The 16,977-nt window shown below is 39.8% G+C and overlaps 1 protein-coding gene across 1 annotated transcript in view; it reads right to left on the bottom strand.

Moving 5' to 3' along the window:
- Nucleotides 1-14,331, bottom strand: part of jakmip2 (janus kinase and microtubule interacting protein 2) — an 83,395-nt gene extending 69,064 nt beyond the window's left edge. The window contains 6 exon segments of the mRNA XM_034177998.1: nucleotides 1,650-1,748; nucleotides 3,141-3,199; nucleotides 3,202-3,349; nucleotides 8,019-8,261; nucleotides 11,804-12,058; nucleotides 14,065-14,331. Of these exon segments, the coding sequence (XP_034033889.1) occupies nucleotides 1,650-1,748; nucleotides 3,141-3,199; nucleotides 3,202-3,349; nucleotides 8,019-8,261; nucleotides 11,804-12,058; nucleotides 14,065-14,193 (933 nt within the window). The 5' untranslated portion in view covers nucleotides 14,194-14,331.
- Nucleotides 14,332-16,977: the final 2,646 nt, after the last annotated feature.

The following is a 16,977-nucleotide window of genomic DNA, read 5'->3' as shown; positions in this document are numbered from 1 at the left end:
CACTGGCGTTTAGGAGGATTTGCGCTTGAAATAAGGAGACAAAAGCTGAGCATCTGCAACAAAGGTGGGCAGAAATGACAAATGTCCCGGGGTGGATCAGCGAATACATGAGGAAGAAAAGCGGATATAACAGGGAACAGAAGCAAAGGTGACCGCAGAGGCGCCCCCATGAGGGGCACAGCGGCCGTGATGCACTTGCTTCATCCGTGCCCACTCTGTCTGCATGCGCGACATACCATTTGCGACCGTGATGTGGCCATGCTGGGCACGCGTCATATCCGTTTTGCACGCTTTCCCAGTCCGCCGCCAAGCCGCGCCAACCCGTCAGTTGCGGATATCAGCGGATGACAGGGGATATGCGGCGCGTTGGCTGTGTATGTCCTGCGTATGTCTTCAGTATGTGTTCAGGCAGTGATGCGGATCTCATCCGCAGCAGGATTTGTGAGCCGCTCAAAAATCCTGGCTGCGGACATGCGTGCCTCTGCGGATGATCACAGACGTGTTCGGATGGCGGCCGACTCATACAGGAATGTTACGCTGTTACTGCGGTTGTTTGGCGGATGTGGGCCACTTTTGTGCGCATTCCATCCGAAATCCTCCTAAACGCCAGTGGGACAGGGCCCTTAGTTTGGCATTCTTTATGGTCTGTATAAGATGCTACTCACCACTGGGTTCTTTGTGGTTTGATGTTTCACTCTGTCTCTGTCGGTCCCTGTGTGTGTTTGTCGATGTGGCCCTGTCATTTGGTGTTTCTTCACCAGTGTGTCTCATCACAATCACTGCACCTGTCTCTCGTCTTCTTATTACATGTCAATATTTAAGTTTTTCACTGTTCTGCCCTCACCTTGTTGGGTTATTCCAGTTTGTTTTTGCCCTGTTTTTAGTTGTCAGTTCTGTGTTTGCTCATGTCCCCTTGTTCTATGTTCCCAGTTCCTGATCATTTGGGCTGTTCCTTGGTTCTGGACTCATGTTATCAACCTCAGCTTTGGTAATTAAAGTATTTTCTTTGCACTCCTGCTTGGTCACTGTCTACAACCTTGGGTTCTATCCTTCTGAAATCGTGACACTGCCTCTCGCCAAGTGACAGCTGTGATAGGCTCCGGTCCCCGGGACCCTTAAGAAGGTTCAGGAAAGGGATTGATGGTAATGTAACAGAATATCCAATCGATAACAGTTATTTAAAAGTGCATCATACAACTGTGTTGCATTACCTAAATACATGAGAAGTTATGTCAGTAACATACAGGACGTTTCAAGGAAATACTAAATTTTCCCTGTTGTCAGTTGGCTCAAAAAAGCTCATTTTAAGCAGAATGACAGTTTGCTTTTGTGAGTAGTTTAACTACAAATGTAAGAATAATAAAAAATACAAAGATAAAAAGTGTAATTGTAATTAACATAAAATCTGAAACAAGATGTTACAGACAGAAATGGATTTGCACAGATCTCTCTCTCCCTCTCTCTCACTCACACACACACACACACACACACACACACACACACACACACACACACACACACACACACACACACACACACACACACACACACAACTGGGAACCACTAACCAGCCAGGAAGGAGGAGACAAAATGACAGAAGATGTAAGAGAAATGAAAAGATAGAGCTATAAGAGAAAATATCTTCATACAAGCTCGTTCCTCTCATCAACCAACAGCGAGTTTCGGTCCTCTAACTTGCGTATACTGGCGTTGAGTTCAGCAATGCGACGTTGGTTTCTCCGCAAATCCTGAAAGAAACACAATGCAGCAACAAATAAGTCCAGAAAGATATTATTTCACTAAAAGTACCAGTAAATACCCTCTGGGTAGATAATATTTTACATTGGAGTGTAAACCCTATCATTTGGTTGTATTTTTGGCATCAAAACACAAAAATTGGCATTAAATGGAAAACATGCTTCAAAGCAAATGTACAGTATAATATTAATAATTAGTATCACACTGTATGATATAATATGTTATTATTCATTCATTTATTTCCTGCCACTTGTCCGAGTCCAGGTCATGGTGGCAATAGGCCAAGCAGCTCTACCCACACTTCCCTATCCTCTGCCATGTTATTAACAATTCCTATTTATATTAAAATGAGAATTCCAGATTCTTACAAATAAGTCAAAATCAAAAGTCAAAGTCAAAGTCAGCTTTATTGTCAAACATGCTAAACATGCTCGACATACAGCACAGATGAAATTTCAGTCTTCTCAGACCCACGGTGCAGAGTATACAATAAAAACTACTACTAAGCTAAGTAAAAAATTTACCTTAAATATTACTGGTTTACAAAATAAAAATAAAAATAATATAAAACAGTATAAACAGTGTAGGTCGTGTAAGTATAACAGTGTGAGTATAAGTATAAGCAGTGTAAGCAGTGAACACAGTGACACAGAAAAGCCATTTAACTGAGCCAGGAGACTTAAAAAAAATAGAACTAACAACATGATAGTTTATGAATTCTGTGCATTTGGATTAAAACTATATTTCAATTTTCAATTTAATTTAATTTATATAGCACCAAATCACACAGAGTTGCCTCAAGGCGCTTCACACAAGCAAGGTCTAGCCTTACTAACCCCCAGAGTAACAGTGGTAAGGAAAAACTCCCTCTGAGGAAGAAACCTCAAGCAGACCAGACTCATATCTGAAACATTTGCCAAAATTGAGCTGTAGAGGTGAATGTTGGCCTATTGATGGATTAGAAAGTGTTGTACAGACAGATTTTCATGACATTTTACAACATTTCAAGTACAATTGCGTCCAGACAGTGCATATCTCTGCCAAGGTCCAACAGTCTTTACAATCCTCATTTCTGAATTTTGATCCAGATCTCTGATCCTGTCGGTCTGATCAACAGGTAGATCCGGACTTTTGTTCCAGACTAACTTATCATCAATCGCAGGAATCAGGATCTAAAATCAAAGTTTAAGCATCAAAGGCAGTATCAAATCTGAAAGAACTGTTATCTCCTTATTTTAAGAGCTATGACTTCAATGCTTTCACTGTTTGATATACTGGCAGCATGCACAGGACTTTCACAGTCAGGGCCTCACACTCATAAAAGCTTAACATGAAACATTAAATTGGTCACTGCTGTTCGTTGACTTTGGATATTTACTTACTGGGCTCCCACAGTGCTCTGCTCCATCTCCGGCTCTACCTGGAATCTCTCTTTTGGGCTTCCCAGGCCACATTCGGCCTCTTTGACAAGAAACAGTTGTTCATCTAAGGCGTCCTTCTGAAGCTGTAGCTTCTGTAAGAACCCTGTTGTGGACTCAAGTTCCTTCTCCAGAGCAAAGATGGTGCGGTCTTTGGATTTGATTTCATCCACCTGTGACAAAGTAAAAGAAAATAATGGAAACAGACTGATGAAAGAAAATGAGTTTTTGCTATTGAATGAAAGGTGTTATGTTTCATTTGAATACAACTTCAGATGACTTTAGCGAAGTACAAAGATGATTGCTGCCTTAGTAATCATTACAAAATCAATTACCGTATTTTCTGGAGTATATGTTTGAGAGGTCCTGTGATTTACACAGGGTGGGCCAATAAAATGTTACCACTTTTTTAATTCGTACAATTTCCAATATAACAAAGATTTCTTTTTCATTTTCATTTTCAACATCCGTCAGGAAATTCGGAGAATCCCTCTTGCGATGTGTGGCAATGTCATCACAAACTTCAATGTGCGTGTTGCAGCTGTAATCCAAAGAAGAGGAGCGTGGATTGATCATGTCATCAATTACTGAACTGTGAGGAAAACAAGAGACAAAGTGGGAAACCTTTGGTATCAAATGTTAATTTGATGCTTCTGTTACAAGTCCGTAAATAAAAATAAGTTCTCATTTCCAAAACTTGTGCACGATCAAAAAGTGATAACATTTTATTGGCCCACCCTGTATACGAAAAAAAAAAAAAAAAAATCACGATTCACAATCATGAATTTTCTTTACACTTGAAATGAGAAACACACCATTAAACTGCCTTTTTGTTTTAAAAAACAAGAGAGGTGGATTTTCCTAACAGGGCTCGATTACTTTCAGCATGCATTTAAATCTGAGCCGAGTCACACTTAAAGCGTTTGGACCAATGCGACTTATACTCCAGAAAATACAGCACTGTATTGTTTTGAATAGAAGATGGTGGGTTTTATGGAAATACATGAAAAAAGGGAGTCATCTTATCTTCTTGTGCTAGACTTTTTCATGTCAACACACTTAAAAAAAAAAAATACACCTGTAAATTTCAATGGAAGCAGTAAACGCAGCCTAAAGCTGTGTCCCAATTAAAGGGCTGCATCCTTTTTTTTTTACACTAAAATGGTTAGTAAAATAAACAAAAAACAAAAACACACTTTTGGGCTCCATATGTACAATTAGAAATATGATAAATAAACTATGCCCACTATAGTAGCACGTCGGGTGCAGCTGTCACAGCTGACAGGTGACACGGGATAGGAGCAGGAAAAGCTAATGACACTATAGCAAAATGCTCTGGGTTGCTTTGACTGTAGACCGAGCAGCTTATCCAACACTTCCCTATCCTTACCCACGTCCTCTAAATCAGTGATTTTCAACCTTTTTTGAGCCGCGGCACCCTTTTTATATTTACAAAATCCTGCGGCACACCACTGTCATGTGTCACGCACTACTAACTCGACTGTCTCTACACGATGCGTTAGGACGTTAGCAACACGTGCGGTACAGATATGACGTAACATAGTATACTATAGTCATGGAGCTGTATATGAGAACTAGAGAGCGCAGTCCCAATGCTGCACACTAAACGAAAACGTCCCTTCATGGACAGCGACATGACGCCTCCTAACCGGGCAAAATATTGACGAAGTACCCGGATGTTAATGCATTTTCAATGGAGATCCGCGACTGGACACACTCAGAAAAATGCTCGCAAAATACGTGTTAAAATGCCATTTTGTCCTGGATATCGAGTTATGTCAGGAAAGTATTAAACTTAATCTGACACCCACACATTCACATATATTAGTGTTGAAAGTTACACGGATCTGCGCTGATAAGCTGCGCTGCTGGGCTGCGCTGCTGCTGTGTTCAACGCAGCGCGGCTCCTAAAACCATTACAATACATTTATATATATTATATTTTTACACAATTATCCTTTATTGACCGAGTTTCATTCATGAAGTCAGCGGTGTGTGTGTGCACATCTCTGTGTGTGTGGCAGCACAGTGCGGGTCATTAATCTCATTATTTTAAGGTGCAAAAAAAAAAAAAAACTCCCCAGTCTTGTCAAACAATTTTTAGTCACTAACGACAAGAATTTTAACTAGACATTGGTCTAGCAGTGGAAAATATTAACTAGACATAAGTGAAATTAATGATCCGTGTCATCGGGCGACACAGGTACGGCAGGAGACATACAGCTGTTTATCATCCAAATATCACAGACAAAGTGACAACAATAACCAAAACCACTTACTTATGGAAGGAAATATTGTCTCCCTTGTTCCTCCGTTTGTGACTTTGCCAACATGCGCAGCTTTCTGGCATATTCCACCTGTTTCTTGAGGAGACTAAGTGAACTTCTATGCACACAAATCACTAACTTGCCCGGAATTAAAATGGCGATCACGCCTCCTTGTCGGCACACGGCTCAGCGCTACTGTGCGCTTTGCTGCCATCTACTGGAATAAAAGAGCATTACACCATCTGCCACACTATTACAGCGCATACACCCGATAATGGTGATACTTCATAATTGCCCACGGCACCCCTGATGATCGATCACGGCATCCTAGGGTGCCGCGGCACCCTGGTTGAGAATCACTGCTCTAAATCTTCCTGGGTGTTCTTGAGGCATTCCCATTCCAGCAGGGAGATATAATCCCCCAGCATGTCCTCAGTCTTCTCCCAGTGGGACGTGCCTGGAAGACCTCCCTAGGGAAACGACCAGGGGGCATCTTCACCACATCCCTGAACCAACTCAACTGGCTAATTTCGAGGAGAAAAAGCAGTGTTTCTTCTTGGAGTCCTTCTCGGATATTCGAGCTTCTCACCCTGTCCCAGAGTATAAACCCAGCTATCCAATGGAGGAATCTCATTTCTGCTGGCTGTATCCACGATCTCGTTCTTTTTTTGACCAGTAAATCAAAAGTCTTGCCTTTTGGCTCAGCTCTTTCTTCAACATGGCAGTCCGGTACAGCATCCTTAAAACATCAGATGCAGCCCCAATCCATCTACTGATCCCAGAGATTAAGTATCTCAAGGTCTTGTTCACGACCCCGAGATACTTAATCTCTTCCAGTTGGGGCAGTAACTCTCCCTTGACTCAGCATGGACAATCCACATTTTTGCTGACAGAGAACCATAGTGTCAGATTAGGAGGTGCTGATTCTCATCCCAGTAGCTTCACAGTCGACCTAAAACTGCTCCGTATCGCGCTCTTTATACATCGCTGGACTTTAGACATGATGGGTGGACTGGGACGGTCCGAATTCTGTGTGTTGTCCAAGGACATAAACAGGTATTATGATACGGATTCAAACCCACGTCTACATAATGTTCGTCCCGTTCCTTATCCACTGAGCTAGCTGCCCTATCTGCTTTGTCCAAAGTATGCCATAAATCAGTATGAAACTTTAACCATGAGATGTGTGGTACTTCCAGGGTAGAAGGAAAACACCTGACAACACAAAGCTGTTAGATCTTAGTGCTGCATTTGATACCATTTGATCATCATATTTTGCTCGATTGGGTAGAGAATCTTTTTGGGATTACTGGAAGTGCCCTTGCGTGGTTGACAACATACCTGTCCAGTCTTTCTCAATGTGTTTTGTAGAATAACACTACCTCAAACCTTACTGACATGAAATTTGGGGTTCCACAGGAATCCATTTTAGGCCCCCTGCTTCTTTCCCTTCGTGTGGCACCCCTTGGGCGTATACTGCGGCATTTTGGGATTGCCTTTCATTGTTATGCTGATGATAAAAATCATTCACATAAAAACTTTGTAGGACTGCCTTGCATCAGTTAGAGGCTGGATGTCTAGTATCTTCCTACTTTTAAACTCTGATAAGACTGAAATGACATCGGCATCAATTTGACCAGCTAGCGCTCAGCCTGGGTTCATGTGTCATACATCACACAGACAAAATAAGGAACCTTGGAGTAATTTTTGATCCCACGTGGTCCTTTGAACTCCATATTAGGGATATTACCAGGACTGCTTTTTTCCATCTGCAAAATATAGCGCAGATTCATCCCATCCTGTCTATGGCTGACACTGAGACCCTGATTCCTGCTTTTGTTTCTTCTAGACTGGACTATTGTAATGTCCTATTTTCAGGGTTACCGCAGTCCAGCATTAGTGGTCTCCAGCTGGTTCAGAATAATGCTGCCAGACTTTTCACATGAAGCAGAAGGTCTGACCATATTACACCCATTGTGGCATCTTTGCACTGGCTTCCTGTCTCTGTAAGAGCAGATTTTAAGGTCTTGCTGCTAATGTATAGAATTGTTCATGGACTGGCGCCTTCTTACCTGGCCGATTTGGTGAAACCCTACATACCGGCCCAGGTTTTACAGTTACAGGATGCGGGACTACTGTGTGTTCCTAGGATGAAGAAGTCAGCAGGTCAAAGAGCCTTCTCTTATTGTGCACCCGCTGTATGGAACAGTCTCCCTGCAACTGTGAGGCAGTGAGATTCTGTGGACATTTTAAGTCAAGACTAAAAACGTATTTTTACTCCCTTTCTTATGAATAGCTTTTTATGTTTTTTTTTTTACTTGTGTCTTTTGTGTATATATATATATATATATATATATATATATATATATATATATATATAATTGTGTATTTGAATCTTTTAACTCACTCACTCATTTTGATTTTGATTCTGAACTGTTTTGTGTGAGGCGCCTTTAGGCGACTTTTGTTGTGATTTAGCGCGTTATAAATTGAATAAATTGAAATTGAATTGAAAAGTCATCCATACATGTATCTCAGACCAATAATTACTTACCAGTCTTCGGATGTCCCTCTCACAGTCCCATTTGATCTTGGAGATCTGCTCCTGGTGCTGCTGGTGCTCCACCCTGAGGTCTCCAGCCTTCATCTTGTCAGCCTGGATCATGTTGCTGAGAGCCTCGTCAGTCTGCTTCTTAGCAGCTTTCAGCTCCGCTATCTCCTGGAGGAGCTTCACTCGCTCCTGGTCAAAGAAGCGACGAGCCTCCTCCTTGGCTTCTAGGGTCAGTGCTGTGCGTACCTGAAGAAGTGTGGGAGGGGAAGCAGAAGAATACCTTCATGAAAACATTTTATTAGCTCAATTTAAAAAAATAAATCACACTCAACATTTGTCTGTCTGTTTTTACCCCCGACTCCTCCCAGGTCCTTTGTCTGCTTTCCACCAAACTTGGCATGTGGATAAAGGTCAAAACTAGATTTAGTTTCAGCAAAGATCAAGGTCAATGGGGTCAAACTTTTTTTTTTTTCACTGCAATGTCCGTGATTGAAGCCTGTGTACTCAATCTTGAAAATAGCGAAGTTATTTTACTAGTTACTTTATTAGTTACATTCAGCAGCTGCCGACAGGTTGTCCACAGCTGCTAATGAAGTAATTGTATAAAGTAACTGTAAAATGTAATTGTAATAAAGTAACTTTCAAAGTAACTGTGGCAACACTGTTTCTGAGCCAGTTACAGCAGGTGAGCTGCTGCAATCCGACATTTGTCATTTTCCCTCACCAGGCAACCCTTTATGTACTCAGAGTAGTTTGCCAACATATGGCGATCAGGAATTGCAAAGACCTGGAGTCTCACTGTCCATCCGTCCGTCTGTCTGTGTTCAGCATAAGTCCAGTTCTATTACTGCCACAGTCTTCAAATTCACAGGGAACATTCTTGGGACACAGACCTTGGACAAGTTCAAAGATGGCTAACCTTGACATATTGTAAGAGGTTAAAAAGTCACATTGTGCTTGAATCTGTTCTGCTTTGTTTTTGAGTGGCAGGGGATGGGATGACAGCCAATCAGAGCAGAGCTGCACTGTGATGTCAGTGGTTGGTCTCTTCAAAAAAGCTTTGATTTGTGTTTATATACATGTGTCTCATATATTACAGTTGTGCTCAAAAGTGTACATACACTGGCAGAATTTTTGCTTTTTTTGGCCAATTTTCAGAGAATATGAATGACAACACAAAAACTTTTTTTTCACTCATGGTTAGTGGTTGGGTGAAGCCATTTATTGTCAAACAACTGTGTTTCCTCTTTTTAAATCAAAATGACAAGAGAACTACCCAAATGAACCTGATTCAAAGTTTACATACCCCTGTTCTTAATACTGTGTATTGTCCCTTTAACATCAACGACAGCTTGGAGTCTTTTGTGGTAGTTTTGGACGAGGCTCTCTGATGGTAAAGCTGCCACTGAATTAGTTTTGGACTTTATTTACATCAATTACAAAGAAATACAAACAGTATGGCACTTTATGGTAAATCTGCATGGAGTAGACAGTTCTCAAAAACTGAGTGACTGTGCAAGCTTTGCATTTTGTATCACTACTCTTACCTTCATAATGGAGTAGAGCAGAGAAGGATTTTCTTTCACCAAAACAGATCAAAACCAGGCTTGCATCTCGGATGTACCTTCTGGCAATTTCTAAGTAAACTTGCAGGTCTTCTTTTTAAGAAAATCCTCCTCTATACCACTTCATCATGAAGATGGATAACTGGTGACAGAAAATGCAAAGCTTGCACTGTGCATAATTTCTCCAATCACAGCCACGTAAGCCTATAACTTCTTCTGGGTTGTCTGGGTGTCTTGGTGGCTTTCCTCACTCTTCTTCTTGCACAGTCACTCAGTTTTTGAGAACTGTCTACTCCATGCAGATTTACCATAAAGTACCATACTGTTTGTATTTCTTTGTAATGAATGTAAATAAAGTCCAAGACATATTCAGTGACAGCTTTACCATCAGAGAGCCTCGTCCAAAACTACCACAAAAGACTCCAAGCTGTCATTGATGTTAAGGGTTATATGTGTAGTTCTCTTGTCATTTTGATTTAAAAAGAGTAAACCTGGTTGTCTGACAGTAAATGGCTTCACCCAACCACTAAACATGAGTGAAAAAAATTTTTTTGTATTGTCATTCATATTCTCTTAAAAATGGCCAAAAAAGCAAAAATTCTGCCGGGGTATGTAAACTTTTGAGCACAACTGTATGTAAAAGCTAGTGAGAAATAAACAATTCTAAAACCCAAAACGCCACTAATAACACCTCTAAACTTATTTCGCAGATGTTAGCATGGTGACGTCACAGAACTCAGTGTTGCTTGTGTGTAAATATATCCTCTTTGTCATATATTATGTAAAGCATAACGAGAAATAAACACTTCTAAAACTGAAAATGCTCTTTTTGTAACCTCATAAGACATTTTGCAGCATTAGCGTGCACGCTAACGTCCGCTAACTCAAAGCTAACTTCCTATGGATTGCCGCGGAGCCATGTCACTTCCTGCAAAGTGTCCAATCCGAAGGCGAGAATTCGTACTTCTGCGACTGGCCACCCAATGAAAACCGCCTTGGACTGCATTGATTGTCGACTGAAATCAGCTGGTTTTGTTTTGTGTCTAACTTGCTTCTAACAGCCATCTGACAGCTCTCACTGCCTGAAACAATGAGATTTATACACCAAGCTGACCCAAAACTAACCATTGTACATTAAAATGACTTTACTGACGAGTCTGACCCCTTTGAAAAGTGACCAAATTACATGTAATTGTATTGAGTTCGGTGATGTTTTCATCGGCCAGAAATGGCCACCAGATGGCGTTCGATGTAAAGTCTGTGGCAACCCATAGAGTTAAATTTGTCTCATTAATACCAGCAAATGCACAGAGGGTGATCTACAAATATTTCTTGATTTGCATAACTTCTGCTTTTGTTAAAAGCTCATGTACACACACACGTAAAGCCTCCTGCAGATGCCATTAAAATGTAAATATTGTTTTTGATTGACTGGCTAATAGAGGGGCTTCACTGAACATGTACAAATTGTATGTAAGACAACAGGATCTTAATAATTAATTAAACAACTGCAAATTAAAAAAAACACAAGGCTCATATGGCCGAGGGTATTTTAGCATTGCATTATTTTAACTGTTATTCTTGTCTTACACACTTTTGGAACATTATTCTATATGTTAATAACCAAGTGGCCTGTGTATGGCTTCAGTCACGCGCAAACTAGGGAGGGCTGACATTTGCCCTTTGGTATGCTTATGTATTTTGAGTCAAGGATGAACGCCACTAAAAGGGAAAGCTGATAGGACTAAAATTTTTGGGAGAAACTACGAATATTAGCTAACAACAGTGAACAATGGGCATTGATAATTACATTCTGGACTCACACACTATTCCAAATCATAACAGAAACTTTACATAATTTATTACCACCCTTGAAAAATGTCAGCTACGTTTTATAAACACTACAAAATCAAGAGCTCGTGGAACCCCACGGGCAATGCTCTAGTGTGCATTTAAATGTTTTTCACTTGATGAAAGGATAAGTGGAAGAATGTGGATGGATGACTTTTCCTGCAGAATTTGTGCAAATGTCTAAACTTTAAAATATCTCAAAAGCTGATGATTTTGCCGGTTTGTTACTCAATCCCCCAATAAAAAGAAAAATAAAAGATCTTGCAATATCCTGCTATGTCTGTGTTTACTGTAATATTTAGTGAATGTGCGTGAGGATGTATCCGGTGTGTTTGAATCATGTTCATCTTACCAACCACGGCTTGATCTCACCTTCTCTCCGCTGCCATCTCGCATTGAGCCGAGTGCAGCCTTGAGCCTCTGGTGCTCCTGGTCTTTGATTTTGGAGTGACGGGCCAGTTCCTGCTCATGTTGGCGAGTCAGGTTTTCCCTGAGAGCCTGCAGCTCTTTTTGTTTTTCTTCGTGCCACTTGGCACGCTGCTCTGTTAACATGGCGGTGTGGCGGTGTTGCTCCTGCTCTCGCACTCGCTTTACCTCCTGCACTTTGTCGCGCTCCAGTTTGCTCACCTGAGCAAAGAGTGATACACAATTAGGTTACTTAAAATGTTACTATTCAACTCCAAACATCCTCCGCTCACGGTTTACGATGTTTTTTCTATATTTTTACTTGTATAATTTGGTTGGGTTTGGAGGTTATGAAGGTTGTTGTGGGTTGAAGGAAAAATCTTCTACCCTCCATCACTTATGACATTCAATTTATGATTACTGTGAGTATATTAACATTTTAACAGTGGCCTCAAGAGGCCAAAAGGACCCTTAAATTAGTGCGACAGGGTCACTACAAGATGGTAGTATTTACAGGGTGACCCCCCCCCCAAAAAACAGAACCCATAAAAATTGTAATAAATCCTACAAAGGCCCAGCGAATTTCTTGAAATGTCTTGAAATTTACTGGAATAAACCTCAGTACGACCATGTGTACGACCACTTGCAGTTATCTTGGTTGCTTTGCATAAAAGTCATGTTCTTTCAAAATTATGCTCCAAAAGGTATGATTTGTTGGTGAAATAGGGCTCCAAGCAAAATGTCTTTTCCTTGGTTGACCAAGACATGTTGACGAAGACTACTGTTCCAACTGTCTTCCCCAACATGTCTAGGCAGGCAGTGCCCTGAATTACAGTATTTTACCTTTAAATAATATATATACACACACACACACAGTGGGGAAAATAAGTATTGTACCCCCTGTCAGTTTTGCAGGTTTTCCCACCTACAAAGAATAGAGAGGTCTGTAATTTTTATCGTAGGTACACTTCAACTATGAGAGACAGAATCTAAAAAAAAAAAAATCCAGAAAATCACATTGTATGATTTTTAAATAATTCATTTGCATTTTAATGCATAAAATAAGTATTTGACCCTCTACCAACCAGCAAGAATTCTGGCTCTCACAGACCTGTTAATTTTTCTTTAAGAAGCCATCTTATTCTGCATTCTTTACCTGTATTAACTGCACCTGTTTGAACTTGCTACCTGTATAAAAGACACCTGTTCACACACTCAATCAATCACACTCCAACCTGTCCACCATACGCAAGACCAAAGAGCTGGCTAAGGACACCAGGGACAAAACCGTAGACCTGCACAAGGCTGGGAAGAACTACAGGACAACAGGCAAGGAGCTTGGTAGAAGACAACAACTGTTATGATTATTTAGTAGAAAGTGGAAGAAACACAAGATGACTGTCAATCTGTCTGTCAATGGATGGGGTCATGTATTGTGAGATTTTGGCAAACAACTTCCTTCCCTCAGTAAGAGCATTGAAGATGGGTCATGGCTGGGTCTTCCAGCATGACAATGACCCCAAACACACAGCCAGGACAACTAAGGAGGGGCTCCATAAGAAGCATTTCATGGTCCTGGAGTGGCCTGGCCAGTCTCCAGACCTGAACTCAACAGAAAATCTTTGGAGGGAGCTGAAACTCCAAACCTGAAAGATTTGGAGAAGATCTGTATGGAGGAGTGGACCAAAATCCCTGATGCAGTGTGTGAAAACTTGGTCAAGAACTAAAGGAAACATCTGACCTCTGTAATGGCAGACAAATGTTTCTGTACCAATTGTTAACCTCTATTTTTCTAGGGGGTCAAACACTTATTTTATGCAATAAAATGCAAATTAATTATTTAAAAATCATACAATGTGATTTACTGAATTTTTTTTATAGATTCTGTCTCTTACAGTTGAAGTGAACCTATGATAAAAATTACAGACCTCTCCATTGTTTGTAAACCTGCAAAACTGACAAGGGGGTCAAATACTTATTTTTCCCACTGTGTGTGTGTGTGTGTGTGTATATATATATATATATATATATATATATATATATATATATATATATATATATATATATATATATATATATATATATATATATATATATATATATATATATATATATATATATATAGATAGATAGATAGATAGATAGATAGATAGATAGATAGATATACTGTATATACACACACATATCAGTGGTACATGTCAAATTTTGTGTGTGTAGTGATATAGTACCTTGCATTTTTCTTGGTGTAGCTCTATCTGAATGTCAGTCAGCTTTGACCTGAGTTCTTCATTGGCTGCCTGTAGGGCGGAGATGAGCGCTTCGGGCTTCTCGCCCTTTGTACGCCCTTTCTTTGCCATTTAGTCAAGTACTAGAAAGGCTCTTCTGAAGCTTTCATTGAGACTTTACAAAAACTTTCCAAGGTGCTCCCAACTTTCCAGTTTCTCCTCTTCCTCATTCTCCTGTCAGAGAAAAGGACTTGGGGATGGAAGAGTGAGACAAACTGAGGTCAGTACAAACTTGAGGGGATTAGTAATTAAACCAGCATTTGTTATTTGCTTGTTTGTTTCCACACTGTTTGAATAGAGTGATAGAGTTCAACAAAATACATCCCATTATAGCTGCTGGAACCAAGAAGTGAGGGGAACACGCCCCCTGTTGCTATAAAAATAACAGAAATCACAATCATGGTAAAATGGTAAATGGACTGCATTTATATAGCGCTTTTCCATCCGCATCAGACACTCAAAGTGCTTTACAATAATGCGTCACATTCACCCCGATGTGAGGGTGCTGCCACACAAGGTACTCACTACACACCAGGAGCAATTAGGGGATTAAGGACCTTGCCCAAGGGCCCTTAGTGATTTTCCAGTCAGGCTGTGATTTGAACTAAGGATTCTCTGGTCTCAAGCCCAATGCCTTAACCACTAGACCATCACCTCCCCTACAGCATGTGTGATCTGATTATTTTGGCATCTGCAATTGTGTAGATCTGCCTTCAAGAGACCTTCCCAACTTGTGTAAATCTACAGTTCTCATTCTTAGATCTTCACCAAGTTCCTTAGACTTCCCTACTGTTCTGAGTATTGGTCAGTCCAATGAGTGCTGTTAAACACATCCTTTAATGCTGGCAAAGAGAAACTACCAGTTGTAATCAATCATGATCACTAACAAGGAGTTAATAGGCCTTGGGCTTGTCATGTTAAAAGACACTGTAGAACCATCATCAAACATTATTAAAAGATTTAAGTTAATATATATATATATATGAGACTGTATGTATCATTTTGACCATTTGTGGGTTCGAGAAAATCCAAACTAAATTCAAATTTGTGCACCAAATTAATTTTTTAAGTCATTAATGATGTATGCTGTACAATCATTCCACCAAAACAACAGTTCAAAGGCATCATTAAAAGCCTTAAGTAACCATGACAGTCATGCCCATGGTGAGTATATGTAAACCTCCGACCACAACTGTACATCACTACGGTGATACAGATGGAGTTGAATGTTTCCATGATGAGCTACAGATGTGTGACATAACACTGCTGAAAACATTTTGAGACACAGATTAAAAGATGTAGCATTACATCACTGCATCATCGCATTTAGCTGACATGTATCTGAAAAGCACTGCTGGTCTTTCTGTAATTATTACTTATGGACGGTTTACAGTCCCAAGCACCAAGGCCTGGCTCACACTGTCTATGTCATCAGGTCATACAAGAGTAATGGCAATGTACCAGTTGGTCAACATGGTTTACAGTGCATCTGGAAATTATTCACAGTGCTTCACTTTTTCAGCATTTTGTTGTTACAGCCTTATTCCAAAATGGAGTAAATTTATTTTTTTCCTCTCAAACTTCTGCTCACAACACCCCATAATGACAACATGAAAAATATATTTTTTAATTTATTTATTTTTGCAAATTTATTAAAAATACAATTCTAAGAAATCACATGCACGTAAAAGTATTCACACCCTTTGCTCAATACTTTGTTGATGCACCTTTGGCAGCAATTTCAGCCTCACGTCTTGTTGAATATGATGCCACAAGCTTAGTTTAGACTTTTGAACAATGTAGGTAAAACTGAAATAAGATGACACAACACTTTCCCAGCATCCCTGGGGCGTTTTTAGGCAGAATCATCTCGCTGACAGATGAGTGCCAAAATCAGTTTGGGGGCAGACTAACAGTTTATTGTTACTTGATTACAAATATTTTTCCCAGTTGGAAATTCTGTTTCCAGCTTTCATCTTATGCAAATTCAAACCTGGTTCATCCACGTCATCTGCAGAACCTTCCAGAGGAAGCTCACTGTATTTGCCATAGATTTTAATACAAAGTACATTTTGTCACTTTTGTGCAAAAAAAAAAAAAATCAAACATACACCCTTAAATTAATAATGTAATATTATTTAACAAAATTTACAAGGATGACCAGTCATTTATTTAAAAAAATTGTTCTATATAACAGCATAAAAGTTGTTTTTGTGATTATGCAACTTATCATTTCATCTGTACAATATCAAACAAGTATTTATATTTTTGGCTATAGTTAAGAATTTGCTGATTATGAGCAATTAAATGAGGAAAAGTGCATAAAAGCAGGCGTGTGGTAACATTGTTCAGCTGTTTTTCAGAACAAACTTTAGAATGTAGAAAATGTGATTTTGACTCCAAATGTGAGAGCAGAGTTTGTGTACGACAGAAACTAATACTGTCATGGTTATACTGTCAGGTTATTAATACAAACTAATCACTTATCTGACTGCCTGAGTAGCTGTTTGGTTAAAAAAAAGCTATCTCAAATTTGATGCTGTATATTAACAGTAATTTATAGTGGGAAATAACAACAGCAATAATAAATATCCACGTAGCGGTTTAATACAGCTCATCTTGCCTACTGATACCGTATTAACCTACAAACGTCCACAGCAGCCAGACAGTATTCTGGCAGGTTAGACTTTGTATAAATTTGCCTTTTGTCCATGTCAGTCCCATTAATGACATGTTCCATTTTCAGAGGCTGACCCACAAGCAAGCATCACGGGTAATTTAGGTCACGTACCAGACGTTCTATCACCTTGTTAATCTATTTTAACTATAAGTACATTTTTAAACGTATCACAAATC

The sequence above is a fragment of the Thalassophryne amazonica genome, chromosome 9 (assembly GCF_902500255.1).
Source record: "Thalassophryne amazonica chromosome 9, fThaAma1.1, whole genome shotgun sequence".
Classification (NCBI taxonomy): domain Eukaryota; kingdom Metazoa; phylum Chordata; class Actinopteri; order Batrachoidiformes; family Batrachoididae; genus Thalassophryne; species Thalassophryne amazonica.
The sequence above is the reverse complement of the archived record's forward strand: the minus strand, read 5'-3'. Positions and strand labels throughout refer to the sequence as shown.